Here is a 19,438-nt window from a genome sequence, read left to right as displayed (position 1 = left end):
TAAAGAAGTAACACCAGTACATCACAGACTCTTTCATAAAATAGAAGAGGAAAGAACTTTTCTTAACTCATTCTATGAAGCCATATTACCCAGATATCAAAACAAGACCAAAAGAAAAAAGACATCACAAGGAAATTACAGACTAATGTGTCTTACAAGTATAGATGCAAAACCGCTCAACAAAATACTAGCAAACAAAATACAGCAGCAAAAACAGATTATATACCTGATCAAGTGTATATACATAACTAAGTGGGATTTATGCAAGGTTGGCTCAGTATATGAAAACCAATTTAATATAGCATATCAATAGAACAAAGGACAAAAGCTACATGATTATTTCAATAGATGCAAAAAAAGCATTTGACAAACTCCATCTTCATGATAAGAACATTCAAACTAGGAATAGAAGGGAATTCCTCAACCTGTTAAAAAGCATCTACAAAAAACCCACAACCAACATTATACTTAACAGCTGAAGACTGAAAGCTTTTCCCTCACTAGGATCAGAGCAAGACAAAGATATCTGCTCTTACTACTTGTATTCAACTTTGTACTGGAGGTTCTGGCTAGGTAGTTAGGCAAGAAAAAGAAATAAAAGGCATCCACATTAGGAAGAAGTAAAACTATCTCTAGTCACAGATGACGTGATCTTTTATATAGAAAAACCTAAGGATCCACTAAAACACTGCTAAACCAATAAACAAGTTCATTCAACACAGTTTCAGGATGGAAGATCAGTATACAAAAATCAGTTGTATTTCTATACAGTAGCAATGAACAAACCAAAAATGAAATTAAAACAATTTCATTTAAAGGAGCATCAAAGGGCTTCCCTGGTGGCGCAGTGGTTGAGAATCTGCCTGCTAATGCAGGGGACACGGGTTCGAGCCCTGGTCTGGGAAGATCCCACATGCCGCAGAGCGGCTGGGCCCGTGAGCCACAATTACTGAGCCTGCGCGTCTGGAGCCTGTTCTCCGCAACAAGAGAGGCCGTGACAGTGAGAGGCCCGCGCACCGTGATGAAGAGTGGCCCCCGCTTGCCACAACTGGAGAAAGCCCTAGCACAGAAACGAAGACCCAACATAGCAATCAATCAATCAATTAATCAATAAAAATAAATAAATAAATAAATAAATCTTTAAAAAAATAAAAAAATAAATAAATAAAGGAGCATCAAAAAAGAATAAAATACTTAGTGATAAATTTAGCAAAGAAATATAAAACTTATACTCTGAATTCAAAGTGTAAAACATCATTGTTACTGAAAGAAAGAAAACCTAAATGAATGTAAAGACAGCTTATGTTCATGAATCAGAAGAGTCATTATTGTTAAAGTAGCAATATTTCACACCTTGATCTACAGATCTGTCTACAGATTCAACATGGTCCCTATCACAATCCCCACTGGCTTTTTTGCAGAAATGGACTAGCTGGTCCTAAAATTCATTTGGAAATGCAAGGGGCCCCAAATAGCCAGGACAATCTTGAAGAAGAAGAACAAACATGGAGGACTTACATTTCCTAATTTTTCAACTTAGTACAAAGCTGTAGTAATCAAGACAGTGTGCTACTGGCATAAAGAGAGACATATACAATGAAATAGAATCGAGAGTTCAGAAATAAATGCTCACTTATGTGGTCGGTTGATTTTCAACAAGAGTGCCAAGACCATTCAGTTGGGGAAACAATAGTCTTTTCAACAAATGGTACTGGGACCATTAGCTCTCCACATGCAAAAGAATGAAGTTGGAACCCCCTACCTCACATCATATATAAAAATGAACTCAAAAGGATCAAAGACCTAAATGTAAGAGCTAATCCTGTAAAACGCTTAGAAGAAAACAGGGGTAAACCTTTATGACTTTGGATTTGGTGGTGGTTTCTTAGATGACACTAAAGCAGAGGCAGCCAAATGAAAAATAGGTAAATTGGACTTCATTAAAATTAAAACCTTTTATGCTTCAAAAAACACCATCAAGAAAGTGAAAAGCTGGAATGGGAGAACATTTTTGGAGGGTGGAGAACATTTTTGCCAACCATATATCTAATAAGGGACTTGTATCTAGGAGATATAAAGAACTCCTACAGCTCCATAATGAAAAGACAACCCATTTCAAATTATGGGCAAAAGATCTGAATAGATTTTCTCCAGAGAAGATATAAGAATAGCCAGCAAGCACATGAAAACATGCTCAGCATCATTAGCCACCAACCCACAATCAGATACCACTCCACACCCAATAGGATGATTATCATCAAAAAGACAGATAACATGGGGCTTCCCTGGTGGCGCAGTGGTTAAGAATCCGCCTGCCAATGTAGGGGAAAAGGGTTCGAGCCCTGGCCCGGGAAGATCCCACATGCCGCAGAGCAGCTAAGCCCGTGTGCCACAACTACTGAGCCTGTGCTCTAGAGCCCGCGAGCCATAACTGCTGAGCCCACGCACCACAACTATTGAAGCCTGCACGCTCTAGAAAGTAGTCTAGTGGATGCCTGGGGCTGTAGGGGCTTGGCGGGAAATGGGGAGTGACTGCTAATGAGAACAGGATTTCTTTTAGGGGTGATTAAAAATGCTCTAATATTGATTGTGGAGATGGCTGCACAATTCTTTGAATATATTAAAGACCGATAAATTGTACGTTTGAAAGGGGTGAATTGTATGGCATGTGAATCATAGCTCAGAGCTGTTTTGTTTTTTTTTAAAGTGAGTGTGCCCCAGGGTACAGTACAGATATATGGAGGGTGGTACCCACTTTAATCAGTATTGTGGAGCTGAAGAGATTTGGAGGGAAGCACAGGCCTCTTAAACTAGTTTTTCCATCCTCATCCTTGGGAATCACCTTGTTACTAAGCTCTGGCCATTGCTTTCAGGACTGTGATTCTTGAAAATATTTATCCCAGAGAGTTTCTTGTCAGGCCTTTGCAAACCAGGCACCAAAAGTTGGCAGTGACTCGGCAGAGTCCAGGCTGCCTGCATCTCTCTTTCTCCACAGACGCTCATTACTGAGGAGGGCTCGTGCGCCATCCACCGCCCCTGCTCCTTCCACAGACGTCCTCTCCCGCAGTCCCCCCCAGACCCCCAGTCTAGGTGATGAGGACGCTGAGGCGCTGGAGCCTACACGGCAGGTGTGCAGCAGAGGCGCGATTCTGCGTGGTAGCTCTTCAGATTCTCTTTACAAATCAGTTGACTCTTAAACTGTTCTGGGAGCGGGGCCAAGGAGTCCCAAGATGTAAATTGAGTAATTATGGTTTTCCTCCCAACATGCAAGAAAAGATATGTGAATAGATAGAATTTTCTCAATTAGATTTTTTCCAGTAAATTTTTCTTAGTCTTTGCTGGCTGTCACTTTCGTTGCCATTAAGAGCTTGCAGATTAAAAGGAAGAAAACAAATAGCAAGCAAGCATTAGCAAAAACTCAGAGTTCGTTTTCTACTTCTGTTTAACACATACTTGTGTGTTGGGTACATGTGCCCTGCATTTTTTAAGCACTTTCAACATATTAAATCATTTGATATTTGCAACATTAGTAAGAGATAGGTACTGTTGCCATTATTTCTGTTTTACAGATGAGGATGGATACTGAAGCATAGACACATCAACAGACTTCCCCAAAGCCACCCAGCAGTCTGGCTCCGAGTCCTTAACCCCTGTGCTGCACTGCCTCTCTGTCATGCTTCGTTCAGCAGCTGGTCGTCTTTCAGCTTTCATATTAGTGATGTAACATGGCTGGAAAAAATAGTTCTAAGTCTGTAGGGTGGAGTGAGTTAGGATTTTAGGTCATGATATCACCATACAGAAATCATAACTGAATGCGCCTCACCCGAATATATCTCATGACCACTGCTCTGTACCACATAGACTTTCTGGCCTTTTCAAAAGGCCTCTAGGGCAACAGTTCCAATAGGAGCTTAAAAGGACCTAGTAGTTACTGATTCATCCTTCCACCTTAAAGATGAGGAAAACTAAGGGGAAGTAAATCCTAAGGTCTCCTGACTCTGACCTTTTAAAATAATAGGGACCTAAGAGTGAGGCTTCCCAAGAATCAGGTGCTGGGCTTTCTTGTGTCCTCCTTCACTCCTCACAGGAACTCTAGCCGACTGCTGCAGCACTACTGTTCTTCCCGTTTACAGAGCACTTGAAAGCCTGACGAGGAGTTGACTTGCCCAGGGTCACACAGCCAGCAAGTTGTCATTCCACAGCCCGCCCTCAGTCTTCATCCCTTTGCTCTGCCCCATTCCCGAGAGTACCCTCCACTGTGGCCTGCATGACCCACTGAGACTTTTTTGTTAACTGGGTAGTAGAGGAAATGAGATGGTTTACCTAAAGCCCAAAACCCAATGCCTGACACATATTGTGTCCCATGAATATTATGTAGCTTTTGCTGTTGTCACTAATAATGCAATTGGGTAAAATGAAAACCTGCTAGTAGATAATATGTTCATCTGTATCACTAGTATCGATTGTGATGCCTCGTCTGCCTTAGGAAACTTTCCATGGCTGTTTGAAAAACAGGAGGGAAAAAAAATCTTCAAAAAGCATCCATTTCAGTCCTTCAGCAGTGCCCCCTTGTGGCATCTAAGCAGAGGGACCAAGTACTCAGAGCCCTTTGTGACCTGAAGAGAATTTGACACAGTTTGCTGCTGGACATCTGTCTGGGCACTTTCTCGGGGTGGGCGTGGTGGGTCTGGCGGTGGCAGGAGAAAGGATTTGGGGGCTGGGCATGGATCAGGTTACTGGGTTGGCTGTGTCAGGGTATTTTTTACTGGGTGTTAAAAGCTGATGGGATAGAATTGCGGAGTCCATGTTCCTAAGTTTCTAAGCTTCCCTGAACCCGGTGGCCTGGAGAGAGTTTTGTGGCTTTCAGAGTCTCTGTCACGGACTCAGGGCCCAGTCTGATGGCTCTGTTACCTCAGGTCTGTTCAGAGCAGGTTTGAGGGGCAGAAACATGTTTCCTCACGAGCAGTGATTGAACCCTGTCTCCTGGTGGCTGTCTCAGCCTCCATTGTGTTCCCTCCTCCAGGGGCTTCGGAGGAAAATGGCCTGCCTCACACTTCAGCTAGGACCCAGCTGCCTCAGTCAATGAAGATCATGCATGAGATCATGTACAAACTGGAAGTGCTCTATGTCCTCTGCGTGTTGCTGATGGGGCGCCAGCGAAACCAGGTGGGCCCTTCCGCCACATCTCAGAGCAGGAGGAGCTGCGGGCGGACACTTCCCAGGCACCTGTTAGGCCGCCCCTCACCATGCCTCTGTCTCTGGCCCAGCAGAGCGAGGGGTTGGGTCCCTTATCCCTGTTTTACACATCAGGACCAGTCTGATTCCGGGGCTCATAGTCTTTCCACTGTACCTTGCTGTGGGCATCATTTCTAGACAGAGCATTGGTGCCCTGGGCAGGAGTGGGCGGCTTAGCCATGTTATCTGACCTTGTTAATGTGCAGAGTAAAGGGTGAGTGTCTGCCCTATAGATGCACTGGAGGAGTTGCCAATCTGATGGGGGCTTGGGGTGGTGGGTCGGAACTGTGTCAAGTTATGAAAACTAGGCAACTGCGGGGGGTCCAGCCATGCTGAGGTTCCTTGAAGCAGTTCCAGGAGGGAGGAGCAAGGAGGAGGGGGAGGGCTCTAGAAGTATGCAGCACTCCTCAAGATGCATAAGTCGCCCACTCGTGCTCCCTACGCATTTGCCTAGGGGTGAAACGAGGCCTGGGGGGAGGGGTGGGCTAAGGGAAGGGGAGCTGGGAACTCAGCAGTCCTTGAGCACCTTTTTGAGTTAGGGAGTGTACTCTCACACAGCTCTCTGTGAGATGGGTGCAGTTATCACAAGTTTACAAGTGAGGAGCAGTTTTAGAGAGGGTAGCAGGGAAAAGACTGGCTGAAAAGATGACATCTGGCCCGGCAAAGTCCTGAAGAAAGCGAGGAAGCCAGGCATGCTGACCCTCAAGGCAGCCTGCCAGGTAGAGGGAGCAGGCCCAGGTGGAAAGTAGGTGCGAGCCTGCCTGGTGGGTTGGGGGATGGACAGGAACCAGCAGCGAGGGGAGGTGGGCTGAGGGGTCGCACGGGGACCAGGTCGCATTGGGCTTTCATAGGCCATTTAAGGGTTCTTGTGTTTATACTCTGAGTGAAACGGGAAGCCATCCTCTGGCTGCTGTGTGAAAGAGCTCACAGTAGCTAGGACCAGCATGTTAGTGGCAGGAGTGGTGAGAGGTGCTTGCGTTCTGGATCTATTTTGAAGGTAGAACAGGTAAGATTTGCTGATAGGTTAGATGTGGACCTAAGTGGAGAGAGGAGTTAAAGGTAACTTCCTTACCTCTTTCCAAGCAGGTGGGAGGAATGGTTTGCCATTTATTGACATGGTTAAGACTGGTGGGTAAGGATTGGAGGGGCAGACATCTGAAGGGAGGAAGGGGAGGAGTTCAGTTTGAACAAGTTAGGTTTAGGTGTCTGTTAGAATTGGCATTTGGCTTACCTGCACCTGGAGTTAGGGGAGAAGAGGGGCCTGGAGGTATAACTTCGGGCGTCGTCACCCTGTGGTTGGCATTTAAAACCAGGACGCTGGATGAGATCCTGCCCTGATGTCCACAGCACTGGGGCTCCTTCCTTTAATATGGAATATATATTTCTTATAAAAAATATTAGTCACGATGTCTTACCTGTGTTGAGTGCTTTTTCTTTTTTGAGGCACTTTCATAGTCATTCATATTTGAATTTGAGGTTATTTGGTAAGTTATACAGCAGGTGGTGACCTCTACCCCACTTGATGCTTGTGAAAACGAAGATACAAAAAAGGGCCCTGCTCTCAGTCTCCAGGCATCGTGAGAGCCAGGATTTAAACTCTGCTGCCCTGACTCTTCTTTCTATCCCCTCACCATGACAATTCCCTGCTCCCTGAGCCTTCCTGTTACCAAGTTTCTATGAATCATTGTGGTCTTTAGTTAAACTGTGATTACAGCCGCCGCTTCCTTGGGAGGGACCATCAGCTGGCCTCAGAACCCTGCCTTCCTGAGAGCCAGTGTTATGCTGGTGTGTCCTCATTTGCACAGTCAGCATTAACTGAGTTCCTACTCTGTGCTAGGCAGTGTGGGGACATGGATTCACAGACCCTGCGTAGACCAGGACAGCAGGGGGAACAGTTTCCCCGGCCAGGTCCCCCAGAAGGCCCCTCCTTGGAGTGACCTTATTATTGTGCACTCGGGCCAGGTTCTCTGACCAGTCTTGGCTAAGTTGAAATCACTAGACTGGAAATGCTCACCAAATGTCGTAAGTTCCATCCCTCTGGTGCTAATGAAAATAATCAATACAACAGTCATTTTTTCCAGTGCTTCCTGTAAGTCAGGCCCTGAGCTTCCCCCACATTACCTCATTCAGCCCTTTCAACAGCTTCATCAGCCCTCATTTTCCATCAAGGGACTCAGGCTTAAAGAAGAATGTTGCCCAGAGTCACAGCACTGTCAAGTTCTGGTCTCCCAAGATAAACACCAGCCTGTGGTGGGCGGGGAAGGGACAGGCTTTCAGATGAGAACACCTGAGTTAGGGTGACATTTCCACCCCTGCCTTGGCCACATCAGTCCTGGTAAACTTTCCTTTCCTCTGTAAAATGGGAATTAGTAAGTACTGGGGCTGTGCTCTGGACTAGACGTACATTTTCTGACTTTATCCTTACAACAGCCCTGAAAAGGAGTAATAGTTTTGTTTTATGTTATGTAAAAAATTATTTTAATAGGTCAGTAATTCACATAGTTCTGTATTAAAAGGTGTAAATGAGTATAAGTGAAGCCTTTCTCCCCTCTGATCCTGAACATTCAGGGTTCTCCCATGAAGCATCTAATTTTACCAGTTATTAATGTCTCCTTTTAGAGAGTTTAAAAGTATGTTTGTGCGTAGTGGGAGTGGTGGTGAGGGTAGAGTAAGTGTGGCTGTTTTCTTTAAACTTCAGCAGTGCTCTCTTCGTCCTGAAGCCTCATGGTACCTACCTGCCCAGGCTTTGATAGGCCTTCACAGCACATTTGTCTTAATGCTTTTGCCTTCCTGCCCCATCCAGGTTCACAGAATGATTGCGGAGTTCAAGCTGATCCCCGGGCTGAATAATTTGTTTGACAAACTGATTTGGAGGAAGCATTCAGCATCTGCCCTTGTCCTCCACGGTCACAACCAGAACTGTGACTGTAGCCCGGTGAGCAGGGACCCTGGTGACAGATGGGCTTTGCTTGCCAGAAGTAGTTGTTTCAAGACCTGCTGTTTGGCCCTTTGAAATTTCATTCTTTAAGAGTAGAGCAGAAACTGAAAGTCATAGCCTGTGTAACCCCATAATTGGAAGCCACGTTGGGGAAGGATCTGACCCCCACCCTTCACCTATCCAGAAATCCCTTTTGAGGCCCTCCAGCCAGCCTTCCCTTGTTCACCTCTGGGCAGGGCACTCACTTTCCTCCAGACAGGGCCACCCTCTCTACTATGGAACAGCAAGTTTTTCCTCATTCTGTTCTCTATCCCATTGTAATTTACATCCACTGATAGTAGGTTTGCCTTCCAGAACCACGCCAGTGGTCTGCCTCCAAAATGGGCTTTAGGAGGTTTTCTCTTTTTTAAGGGTCAAGGGCTCACCTTTGCTTGGTCTTTCTCACGGTGCCCTAGAGAGCACTGAACTGGGAGTCAGGAGCCCTGTTGTGCCACTCAGCTTTTTGGGAGAGCTTGAACAAGTCACTGAATCTCTGAGCCTCTGTTTCTTGCAAAAGAAAGATCATCGGCTATCAGCATGAGGGGGAAAGTGCCACACGGCCACCAGGCCCAGTGACACGCGTCCTCCCTGGTCTCTAAGCTACATTCTGGGGACTTTCCTCAGTGCCGTATCTTCCAGTTTACTGTTTTTCTCCTTGGCTTTGTCAGATTTACCTTTCAGCACATCCATTTGAGTTAATTTCAAGTGAATATATTATGCATTTCTAGACATTTTGTCTGGATCTTTGTCAAAAGCTACGTGGTCTTTTATTCATTATGTTAATATTTTGTTCTTCTGTTGCATTTTCTGTCTTTAATTTTGTCTCTTTATTTGTTCATAACATACTTTTTTATGGTCTTTTTTGGATTGCTCATGGGGTGCTACTTGTGTCTGAGTCTTCAGACTCACCTCGGGGTGGAGTGTTGCCTTGTGTTCTGTACTGTTTGTAGAAGGTCACCTTCGGGGGAGGGGGAGCTTGTTTTCCCTGTGAGTACCTGTGTAGCCTGGGCCCTGGAAGTAGTCCTATAGAACATTTGGCTTTTGTCTGCCAGGTACTTCAGGGGGCATGGCATCCCAGGACAAGGTTTCATTTTGAGTGTCTGCCCTCCCACTCTGGTAGTATGAGCCCAGGGTCCTCCTGGGGACCTGGGGGCTCCCCTCCACCACCAGCAGCACCCTGGCAGAGACAGGCTTCTTTGCCAGCTCCCTGGGCTGGTAGGTGGGGTTTTTCTAACCCTTTTTTCACCAAATGTATACATTCTGCAGGCTTTCTATGGGCCCAAGATTCTTTCTGGTCCCTGCAGAGCATTGAAACCCAAGCCCTGGCCCGAATAAGTCTCATTTCCACTTCTCCACCCGCCCAGGATTGCCAGCCATCAGCTCTTGTGCTCACTGCTCTGAACTCGGTCCTTTCATTTCTGGTTCTAGTAGAATTTCCCTTCTTTCCTATGAACTTAGCCTCACATTTAAAATAATTTCAGTTATTTTTTTTTTAGGACTTTTTTTAAAAAAATTAATTTATTTTATTTTTGGCTGCATTGGGTCTTCATTGCTGCCCGCGGGCCTTTCTCTAATTGTGGCGAGCGGGGGCCTGTGGTGCGCGGGCCTCTCACTGCAGTGACCTCCCCCGTTGTGGAGCATGGGCTCTAGGTGCACAGGCTTCAGCAGTTGTGGCTCACGGGCTCTAGAGCGCAGGCTCAGTAGCTGTGGTGTGCCGGCCCAGTTGCCTCGCAGCTTGTGGGATCCTCCCGGACCAGGGCTCGAACCCATGTCCCCTGCATTGTCAGGTGGATTCCCAACCACTGTGCCACCGGGGAAGCCCAATTTCAGTTATTTTTTATCCAGTATGTTGGGGTGTTTTTAACAGGAAGGGTCTACATTAGCTTAATATGCTGTTGGCCAGATGCGGACAAAGGGTTTTCTGACTAAAGAGAAGTCCTCACTGTGCGCGAGGACAGGGGCTCAGAGAAGCAGAGTGACATCCAGGCTGTCACCAGAGCCTTTTGTTTTCTTTTGGAACATTGTGACTGTGGTTTTAACATCGAGGATGCACGTGTATTTTAGGACATCACCTTGAAGATTCAGTTTTTGAGGCTCCTCCAGAGTTTCAGCGACCACCATGAGTAAGTACGAGCCGTCCCTGGGAGGAGAGTTGTTTCGCTGTCTTTTCTTGGGCACCGTGAGAGCCACTCTCACCGCATGGGGCTGCACTTCCGTGATGAGGGCTGCCATTCGTGCAGCCCTTCCTTTATGCCAGGCCCTACACTGAATTTCCCCTTGCCCCACAGCCACCTTGGAAGTGAGTGCGGAAGTTGCTGGCCCCTTATTACCCTTGGGGTCAATAACAGCTCTCAGCCGTCTGTCCCTCTGAGCCAGGAGCTTGGCTATTTGCAGGGGCCAGCAGGAACCTCACATGGCCAAAGTGGGCTGAGTATTGGCATGTTGAGCAGATGGAATATTCTTCACCTGTACAAGGAGATGTACTCTCTCCCGTTTTCCTTGAAACACACTCTGCCCTCTTATTTTTACTGTCCAACCTTTGGTGGAGAATGTATTGGAGAATGATTCTCTGCTATAAGGGAAGTGCAGGGGAGGGGTAAATGGCAGCTGACCTTGGCGTTGGTGAGACCTTGGTGAGCTGGAACACACAGGCAGCCACTGCTCAGCTCTTAGCAGCTGTTGGTGTACGGGAAACAAGGCCCAGTGTTGCATAGCTTCTGAGTTTTTCCCCCAGGGAAAGCCAGAAATGAAGATTTATGTGAAAAGTCCTGATTTTTAAGTGCTGGTTTATATTCTTTTGAAACATTGTATAAGCTAATAGGACATGCCTGAGGACACATGTGACCTCAAGGGCCTTCACTTTGCAGCTTTTGTCTGGATCGTGTTGATCATCCTCTTTGAGAGGTTCTCTGTCTGAAGGCCTCAAGCTCCAGCAAGTATGTCAGCCCTGAAAAATGGCACCAATATGTTCTGAACGTGTCCTTTTTTTCCTGAAGAATTCAGCCCCTAGCTTTCATCAGACTCTTAAATCTGATGGGTCGTGTTCACAGGCTTGGATTTTATATATTCTAAAGCAGTGCGAAAATGTGGGCGCATTTTTCATGGGAGTGACATGATCAGATTCCAGTTATCTGAAGATCATTCCGGGTGCTGTGTGTGGGATTGACTCCTGTGGGGAGACCATTTAGGAAGCTGGTTCTGTCCACATGACTTGGGTGACGAGAGGCCTGGATGTGAAAGGGAAAGGAGGGAGGGAGTGTCACAGCTGACTCAGGCCTCCTGGTGGGAATGCTGGAACAGGGCCAGTCTTGAGGAGTAAAATAATGAGTTTGATTTGGACATCACTGAGTTGGAAGTGCCTTTGAGAAATTAAATAGAAATGTTCAGTGGCAAAAGAAAGGCCTAGAGATGCTAAGGAAAGGGGCCTCATTAGTGGACGTGGCAGGCAGAGGGTGGGCGTTGGGGCCAGGGAGACTCCCACAGCCTGAGAGCAGTGGGCTGTGTGCCCTGCCGCAGAATGCTGGCTCGGGGTAAGTGGTGTTGGGGGCGGGTACCCGGGGGCTTCTCGGATCCCCTCCACAGCAGATGGGCAGGGGACTAGCCCAGTGTTGATGCGGCAGCCACAGTTCCTGTCCTTTACCGCCTCCAACACATTTATTTCAGGAACAAGTATCTACTGCTCAACAACCAAGAGCTGAATGAACTCAGCGCCATCTCTCTCAAGGCCAACATCCCCGAGGTGGAAGCCGTCCTCAACACTGACAGGTGAGCATGGCTGGGGTGCATCTGTGACCCACAGCTCACCCTGGTTTCCTGCGTGTCCCAGGGCTCCCAGATGGGTGCACACAGGTGTGTGTACTTGTCCTTTCTCACGCATGTGTAGCTACAGTGTCTTGAGGGCTCCTGTGTGCCAGGCACTGTCCTCCCGTCACCTGCATTATCTCATTGGAGCCCCACAGCAGCCCTTGGAGGGAAGTGCCATCGTCACCTCCACTTTACAGACTGGGGAGCAGGGGCTCGGAGAGGTCACCTGCCACAGGTCGTATATACTCTGCTCTCTCCCTTGTCACTCAGCTTCGTTGACATGCTCCTTTCCTGCCCTCTGTCAAGTCCCATTAGCTGGGTTATACTTGCCTCACTTTCTGGAGCAGAGCAGGGAAGTCACAGGCTCACAGGGGTCAGGGCAGGGAGGACTGTATCCAGCAACAGGAGTTGTAATTCTCCAGCCTTTTTTGTTTGTTTGTTTGTTTTTACTTTTAAAGTAGCAGAAATCTTTGTTCAAATGAAACTGAATATAGTCCCACCCTAACAGCTGTAGTGGGTGAATAGTAGAGCTGCTCTAATTGAAGGGGGAGTTTAAGGACCTAGAGTCCCTGCCTGCTTGGCCTTCTCTCCCCAATAATGCAACCTGAGTCATTTCCTCACTTACTGTCTTTGCTTCCTAGACCAGGAAGCGGAGGCCCAGAACCTCAGGTACTTGTCCAAGGCCAGCTGGAGCTGAAGCTGGGGCCCAGGGTACTCCCTGCCTCACCCTGTTGGCACAGACTTTGCCCCATCTGCTAGACTGTCATGGTATTTCAAACCCACTTTTGTTGTAAGCAGCCCTCTCTCCAGCAGTTCTGAGCCCTGTATGACTCTGGTTGTGTTTTTGGCCTCTCATCACTTGTCAGTGAGTTTGGGCAGGAAAAGCTGCCCTGAGATGTAGTGAGAATGCACTTGGCTATTCAGTTGTGAGACTGCAGGAGTCCTTAGGGTGCTCTGAACCCAGGTAGAGCAGGAGGACATCCTGTAGGTTTGGAAATGTCACCATGTTTTTTTACCCACCTAACCCAGCAGAGACACCCAACCCCAGGGCCCCAAGACACAGTCCTTCAGCCAAGTGGAATTTGGCCCCTGTCAGCCTCTCAGATCTGCCCCCAATATGTTCCTGTCTGTTTTATTTCAGGAGTTTGGTGTGTGATGGGAAGAGGGGCTTATTAACTCGTCTGCTGCAGGTCATGAAGAAGGAGCCAGCTGAGTCATCTTTCAGGTAGATCTGGGACACGCATCTGCCACTCCTGAGGGCCCAGGAGCCAAGTGTTTCTTAAGCTGTTAGAATTACCTTCTTTAGTCACCAGCTTCTACCCCGGACATCTGGTTACTGTCCGGGAGAGGGAGTTTGCCGTCTCCCTTGTGTTGACTCAGCACGTACTCACTAGCTTCTGCGTGCCACCAGTGTGTTTCAAGAATTGACCAAGCATTCACCAAGCACCTGTTCTGTGCTGGTGCTGGACAGGTGGGGGAGAAATGGGAGCTACAGTCCCTGCCCACATGGAGTTCCCTGGGTTGTGAGAAACAAGCATGAAAAGAAACCTGCGTGGGGGATGCAGCGTGGAAAGGCTCGGAGCCAGGACCTGTCCCAGGAGCGGTGGGAGCAAAGGAAAGGCTGGTGGGGCGGGTGCGGACAGGGAGGGCACCTCAGTTCCTTAGACTCATCTAAGTTGAGTCTTAAAGGCTGCAGACAGCAGTAGCAGGTGAGGGAGGCATTCCATCAGAGTGGGTGTGAGCTGTCAGTAGGCTCCATCCCCAGGGGTCCCCTGTCAACTCAGCCTGCTTTGTCCTGACGTCCTCTTACGGATCCCAGCTCTGCCCTCCGGGGCCACTCAGTCAAGATCGGCCACCTCTTCTCTAGGACAGCCCATCAGAAGTGAGCTCGGTGGTCTGTCCACACGTCTGTCAGGTTCCCTTATGCATTCCTGGCCCCTCACTTCCATGTCCTCCTGTTCCTCTGAAGGGGCAGAGGCTAGAGTGTGTTTTCACACGTGATTCACAGGGCCAGCCCTTTGATCCTAGACGCTGCCTTCTCCAAGACACAGCTCCTTCCAGACGAACCACATGGAGGACTGTTCCCCCCTGAGCTGTCAGATCCCTGAGGATGGGGACCCTTGATGTGTCCCCAATGCCTAGTGTGAGGCCCGATGCCTAGTAGATAGACGTTCAGTAAATGTCTGTTGGATAAATGAAAAGGCAGCAGACATCTCCCAGCCCCTTGGTGAATAGAACATGGGCCAGAAGAGGGCAGCCTTAGCCACCTGGGCCAGGGGTCAACATTTGGGTCGCAGGTTTTGGCAAGCCCGGGCTGTGGAGAGTTTCCTCCGAGGGACCACCTCCTATGCAGACCAGATGTTCCTGCTGAAGCGAGGCCTTCTGGAGGTAATGGCCCGGAGGAGCCAGGGTGTCGGGTGTCCCTCTCCCCAGCCCCATGCGTTGCTTTCCTGTCCTGAGACCTAGACAGCTGGCAGAGCAGACCAGATCTCTTTATCGTAAAATGCCAGTGCGGATCGCCCTGGTACTTCCCCTTAGCTGTCAACTCTGGGTTCCCCATGGGTGCCTAATGGGTGATTGAGGGATCTGGGGGTGGCCATGGAGGATTATAGGAGTCTGTAAAGTTGCTCAGCAAGGCCTTTTGACCCTGAGGATATTTTGCTGCTGACTGAAAGTTAATTTCCCTTTATTGAAAAATGGCCTCCAGAAAAAGCAAAATTTACGAAGGGAGGTAGGGCAAAATGTCCAAAGCTACAATTGGTTAAAAAAAAATAAAAAAGATACAAATAAGAAACTGACCCATGCATTGTTATAAAAACCCATAAGGAAAAGAATTGATCCAAATTGGTATATACAACTTCAAGAAAATAAAAATGAAAAAGGAAACAGTTTAACTGTCATAGAAAACCTTCTCAAGGAGTTAATAAATTGCTTTATGTTCTTGATAAAAGTTCACTGACTTTAGTGTGAACTTCTTCTTTTATTAACATAAAGACAAACCATGGGGTCAAAATGTGTCTCGTGTTCTTAAACCCTGTGCTTCACTTGAATGGCTTCAGTGCTCGGGCAGTGGCCAGTGTTACCTCTGGAGACGGCCGCCTCCCTGCGAGCTGGAGGGCCTGGTCATCTTGCGGACAGTTTAGCTCAGACCTGGGCAAGCGAGAGAGGTTGTGGCTACGTAGCCCAACCTACCCCCGCCTCCCGCCCGCCTTCCTGGCGAGGCGTGTCAGGCCTGGCCCTGCCCTGGCAGCCGCCAGCATCCTCAGATGAGAATCTAGACAGGGGAGCAGGTTCCATCAACCTGGATGCTTGCTCGAAGCTAATGCCACGTGGTCTGAGCTACGTGCCAGGGCTGGGGGAGGCCGGCGGTGGGCAGCTTAGATGAGCGCAGCCTGGGGGCAGCAGCCATGTGTGCCTGTTGGCCCCCGGGATCAGCCGCCTTCCTGCCTTCACCCTGTCCTCTCCCACCCCCAGCACATCCTCTACTGCATTGTGGACAGTGAGTGCAAGTCGCGGGATGTGCTCCAAAGTTACTTTGACCTCCTGGGGGAGCTGATGAAGTTTAATGTTGATGCATTCAAGAGATTCAATAAATACATCAACACGGATGCAAAGGTAAGTCTAACCCAGGCTTCCGTGGGGTTTGCCACATCATCCAGAAGCTATGTTGGAGCCCAGTCTTCAGGTGCTGGTTTTAAATTGGAGAGTCCTGGGGAGTCAGCGGGTAGTTGTCAACAAACATTCATTAGCCCTTGCTGTGTGCCGGGCACTGTGCTAGACCCTGGGTACACAGGGATGAAAGTCTCAGCTGCTTGTGGGCAGGTGGGCTTGGAAATGGGTCTGATGCAGCGTGCTGGGTGCCATGATGAGCCCCAGAAGGGCAGGACTGGGCCCGGTGTGTTAGGCTCACAGGATGTGTGTGGCAGAAACCTAGCTCAAGACAAGTTGAAGTAAAAATGACAGTAGACCCTTCAATGCAGAAAACACTGGACATAGTGTCAGAAGATCTGAGTCGAGTTCTTTTGCTGGGACTGCTTATTAGGTGGTGAGGGCAGGGCACAGGTTTGTCCGAGCTTCAGTCTTCCTGTTGGAAACAGCTGGGCCAGGGTACGGGGATGCCCCCTGCAGTGACTGCATGCCCTAGGCCTTGGCCGTCTCCAGCCGAGAGCCCACCACCCCGGTCAGCCCAGCCTCCGCTCCAGTTCCAGGTGTTCCTGAAGCAGATCAACAGCTCGCTGGTGGACTCCAACATGCTGGTGCGCTGCGTCACTCTGTCACTGGACCGATTCGAAAACCAGGTGGACATGAAAGGTAAGAAAAAGCCGTAATGCCAAGGTGAATCGGTCCAGTGTGGCTGCAATTGGTATCAAACGCCCAGCCTCTAGCAAGGAGACAGAAATGTCTGGAAGTAGCTGCACCGAACACCCACGTGGTTGGGGTCAAGGCGGTGGCTCTCAGGGTGAAATTTTCTTGGCTTTTACTTTTATCATCCATGCTTCCTCTGATGAGCATGTGTGACATTTTAATGGCAGGTGAAAAAAAAAAAAACACTGTTGCCAGCAAAATGCAAAAAACAACACCCTTCCTCTCCTGGCCTGGACTTGCCTGGGATGAGAGGCCCCCAGGTGGTGAAGCCTGGGGAGGGCCTCTGGGAGAGGCGGTTCCCAAACGTGACCGAAGGACAAGGTGGAAGCAAACTCCTGGCAGGGGCTCTAGTGAGAACGCAGGCTTTAGCCAGGGTGGCAGAGCAGCTGGAGATTTGTTCCTGCTGCAGCCAACCTTTTCTGTAGTTGTTTTGACAGTGGGGGCTCCCAGCTTCAGAGTCAGAGCCCAAGGGGGGCTTGACTAGAAGCCTGGGTGTCAGGCCCCTGGGCCTGAGCCACAGACCAGCTTCCACACCTGCTGCTCACACCTCTGCCTCTCTGTCCCTAGTCGCAGAGGTCCTGTCCGAGTGCCGCCTGCTTGCCTACATATCCCAGGTGCCCACACAGATGTCCTTCCTCTTCCGCCTCATCAATATCATCCACGTGCAGACGCTGACCCAGGTGAGAGGCCCTGCAGACCTGCCACAGGGAAGGGGAGATTGGAAGCAGTTACCCTCCTCCCAGAGCCACCTTCACCCTAGAAGTGTTGGGTTGGCCAAAAAGTTCGTTTGGTTAATGAATACATTCAATAAAGTTCTTGGTGAAAATGAAAAATGTGTCTTTTTACTTAAAACTGAACAAACTTTCGGGCCAACCCAATACATCTCCTGAGACCCATCCCTTGGTTCCTGGGAAACCCTCCCAGCTATTCTGAGGACTTTTCTCCAATAAGGATCAGTGCCCCATTTTACAGAAGGGGCCTGGGGAGGGAGCAAGGCTCCAAGGTCACAGGTGGTTTGGGGCAGAGTCAGGATGGGCACTGAGCTCTGACTCCCAGTCCAGTGCTCTCCGAGCCCAGCCTCCTGTGCAGACTTTGGGGTTGGACCTGATGTTGACTCCCACCTCCTTCAACAGATAACTGTGCAGCTGACCCTTTTCCGAGCTTCACACCCCTCTTTTCTAAAATGGGGGTAATACTCAGAGGTTGTTCTTTCGTTCCTTCATCTAACGTTTACTGAGGCGAGGCCCTGGGCTGGGGATGCACAGTGAACGAAACAGTCCGAGACACTTCAGGAAGCTGCCCATCTAGCGCTGAGTGAAGCAGAGTGAGGCACCTGCATCTGATGCGTGCACCCCCCCGCCCCAGGGATCGAAGCTCCTGGGAAGAAGCGATGCCTGAGCTGATTCTGGAGGAAGAGTGGACTCTATCCAGACTGATGATGCCGTTCCCACCGGAACATCCCAGGGTGGGGGTGGGGGGTGGGGTGAGGGACCAGGAAGCCACTTGGGCCAGGATGCCAGCATTGTTCCTCTCCCCAGTCCTCTTGTCAGCCTTCTGCAGGGGCAGCACAGTGCGTGGCCCCTGGACTCTGCCAGGGACACCATCCTCCCTGCCCAGTGGCACCCCCGGTCCACTGGGGCCCCTGGGACTGCCGGCACGTGCGTGACCTGGATGGCCTGGTGCTTGCAGGAGAATGTCAGCTGCCTGAACACCAGCCTGGTGATCCTGATGCTGGCCCGACGGAAAGAGCGGCTGCCCCTGTACCTGCGGCTGCTGCAGCGGATGGAGCACAGCAAGAAGTACCCTGGCTTCCTGCTCAACAACTTCCACAACCTGCTGCGCTTCTGGCAGCAGCATTACCTACACAAGGACAAGGACAGCACCTGCCTGGAGAACGTGAGTGCCCCGCCGCTGAGGGGTGGCAGGCGGGCTGCGGGCACGCAGACTTAGGGCCCCTCGGAGGGGCATCTGGGGTCCCTGGTCCCCGCCTGGACCCTGTGGCAGGCAGCTCTTTGTCCCCTTACCAAGGCCCTCCCCGCGGGGTGCTGGGCTTGACCCGAGTCCCCCAGGCGCCCGCCCAGCCCCTCTCTCTTTGCCCAGAGCTCCTGCATCAGCTTCTCATACTGGAAAGAGACCGTGTCCATCCTGTTGAACCCGGACCGCCAGTCACCCTCTGCCCTTGTCAGCTACATCGAGGAGCCCTACATGGACATAGACAGGGACTTCACCGAGGAGTGATCTTGGGCTGGGCCTCGGGAGGCTGCTGGGCCTGGGCCAGCGTGGGTGAGCGTGGGTACGTGTGCCTCACGCCCTGCCCTGTCCCGTCCCCCCCCCCCGACCTCCCTGCTGCTCTCCGCCTGCCCCAGGTCTTCAGGTACAGGCTTGGTGGGAGGGAGCGTCTAGAAGCCCTTGGCCCCTGGGTCTGAGGGCCCCGGGTCATTGGGGAGCCTCAGTTCCCTCAAGATCTCCATGACGAGGACAGGGACACTGTGCCCACCCTTCCTTCAGAACCCTGGGGTCCCGGCCCACCCAGAGGTAAGGGGACTTTTAAAAATAGCTCTGTCTGAGCTCCTGCCCAGTCTCTTGGCTGTCAGTCCTGGGGTGGGGAGGGAGATACGGGCACCCTCCCCCAATCTGTGAGCCAAGCTTGCCCTGGCCTTTGGACCCAGGCAAAGGCTTCTGAGCCCCTGGGCAGGGGTGGGGGACACCAGAGAACGCTACCTTCCCCCAAGCCTGCCCATCTGTCCCTCCCTTCCTCCCTCCCTTGTTTTCCTTTAGCTCCTCTGGTTCTGTTTGCTCATTGGCCGCTGTGTTCATGGTTCCCCCCAGAAGTGGGAGGGGCCTTCTCTTTCCATCCCTTGGAGCACAGGGAGGCTGCGGCCGGGCCCCCCGCTCCAGGGCAGCATCTCCTGCCTGAGCCCACACCCCGCGCAGGAGCCTGCCTGGGAGCATACCCTCGGCCCCTCCGTGTGTTGCCAATTTATTAACAACAAATAAACCAATTAAATGGAGACTATTAAAGAATTTATTTTAAATGACTGATGTGGACCTGACTTT

At 50.0% G+C, this 19,438-nt stretch overlaps 1 protein-coding gene across 1 annotated transcript in view; it reads left to right on the top strand.

Annotated features, from left to right (window-relative positions):
* The window catches only part of TRPC4AP (transient receptor potential cation channel subfamily C member 4 associated protein), a 74,463-nt gene extending 55,044 nt beyond the window's left edge, over positions 1-19,419 (top strand). The window contains exons 9-19 of the mRNA XM_057529715.1: positions 5,024-5,166; positions 8,039-8,170; positions 10,277-10,335; positions 11,876-11,977; positions 13,158-13,241; positions 14,314-14,404; positions 15,491-15,631; positions 16,219-16,327; positions 16,949-17,061; positions 18,071-18,277; positions 18,482-19,419. Of these exons, the coding sequence (XP_057385698.1) occupies positions 5,024-5,166; positions 8,039-8,170; positions 10,277-10,335; positions 11,876-11,977; positions 13,158-13,241; positions 14,314-14,404; positions 15,491-15,631; positions 16,219-16,327; positions 16,949-17,061; positions 18,071-18,277; positions 18,482-18,619 (1,319 nt within the window). The 3' untranslated portion in view covers positions 18,620-19,419. The remainder of the gene's footprint in view (positions 1-5,023; positions 5,167-8,038; positions 8,171-10,276; positions 10,336-11,875; positions 11,978-13,157; positions 13,242-14,313; positions 14,405-15,490; positions 15,632-16,218; positions 16,328-16,948; positions 17,062-18,070; positions 18,278-18,481) is intronic.
* The last annotated feature ends 19 nt before the right edge of the window (positions 19,420-19,438 follow it).

Source organism: Balaenoptera acutorostrata, chromosome 15 (genome assembly GCF_949987535.1).
Source record: "Balaenoptera acutorostrata chromosome 15, mBalAcu1.1, whole genome shotgun sequence".
Lineage (NCBI taxonomy): Eukaryota > Metazoa > Chordata > Mammalia > Artiodactyla > Balaenopteridae > Balaenoptera > Balaenoptera acutorostrata.
Note: the sequence above shows the minus strand (reverse complement) of the source record. Positions and strands in the feature narration are given on the sequence as shown.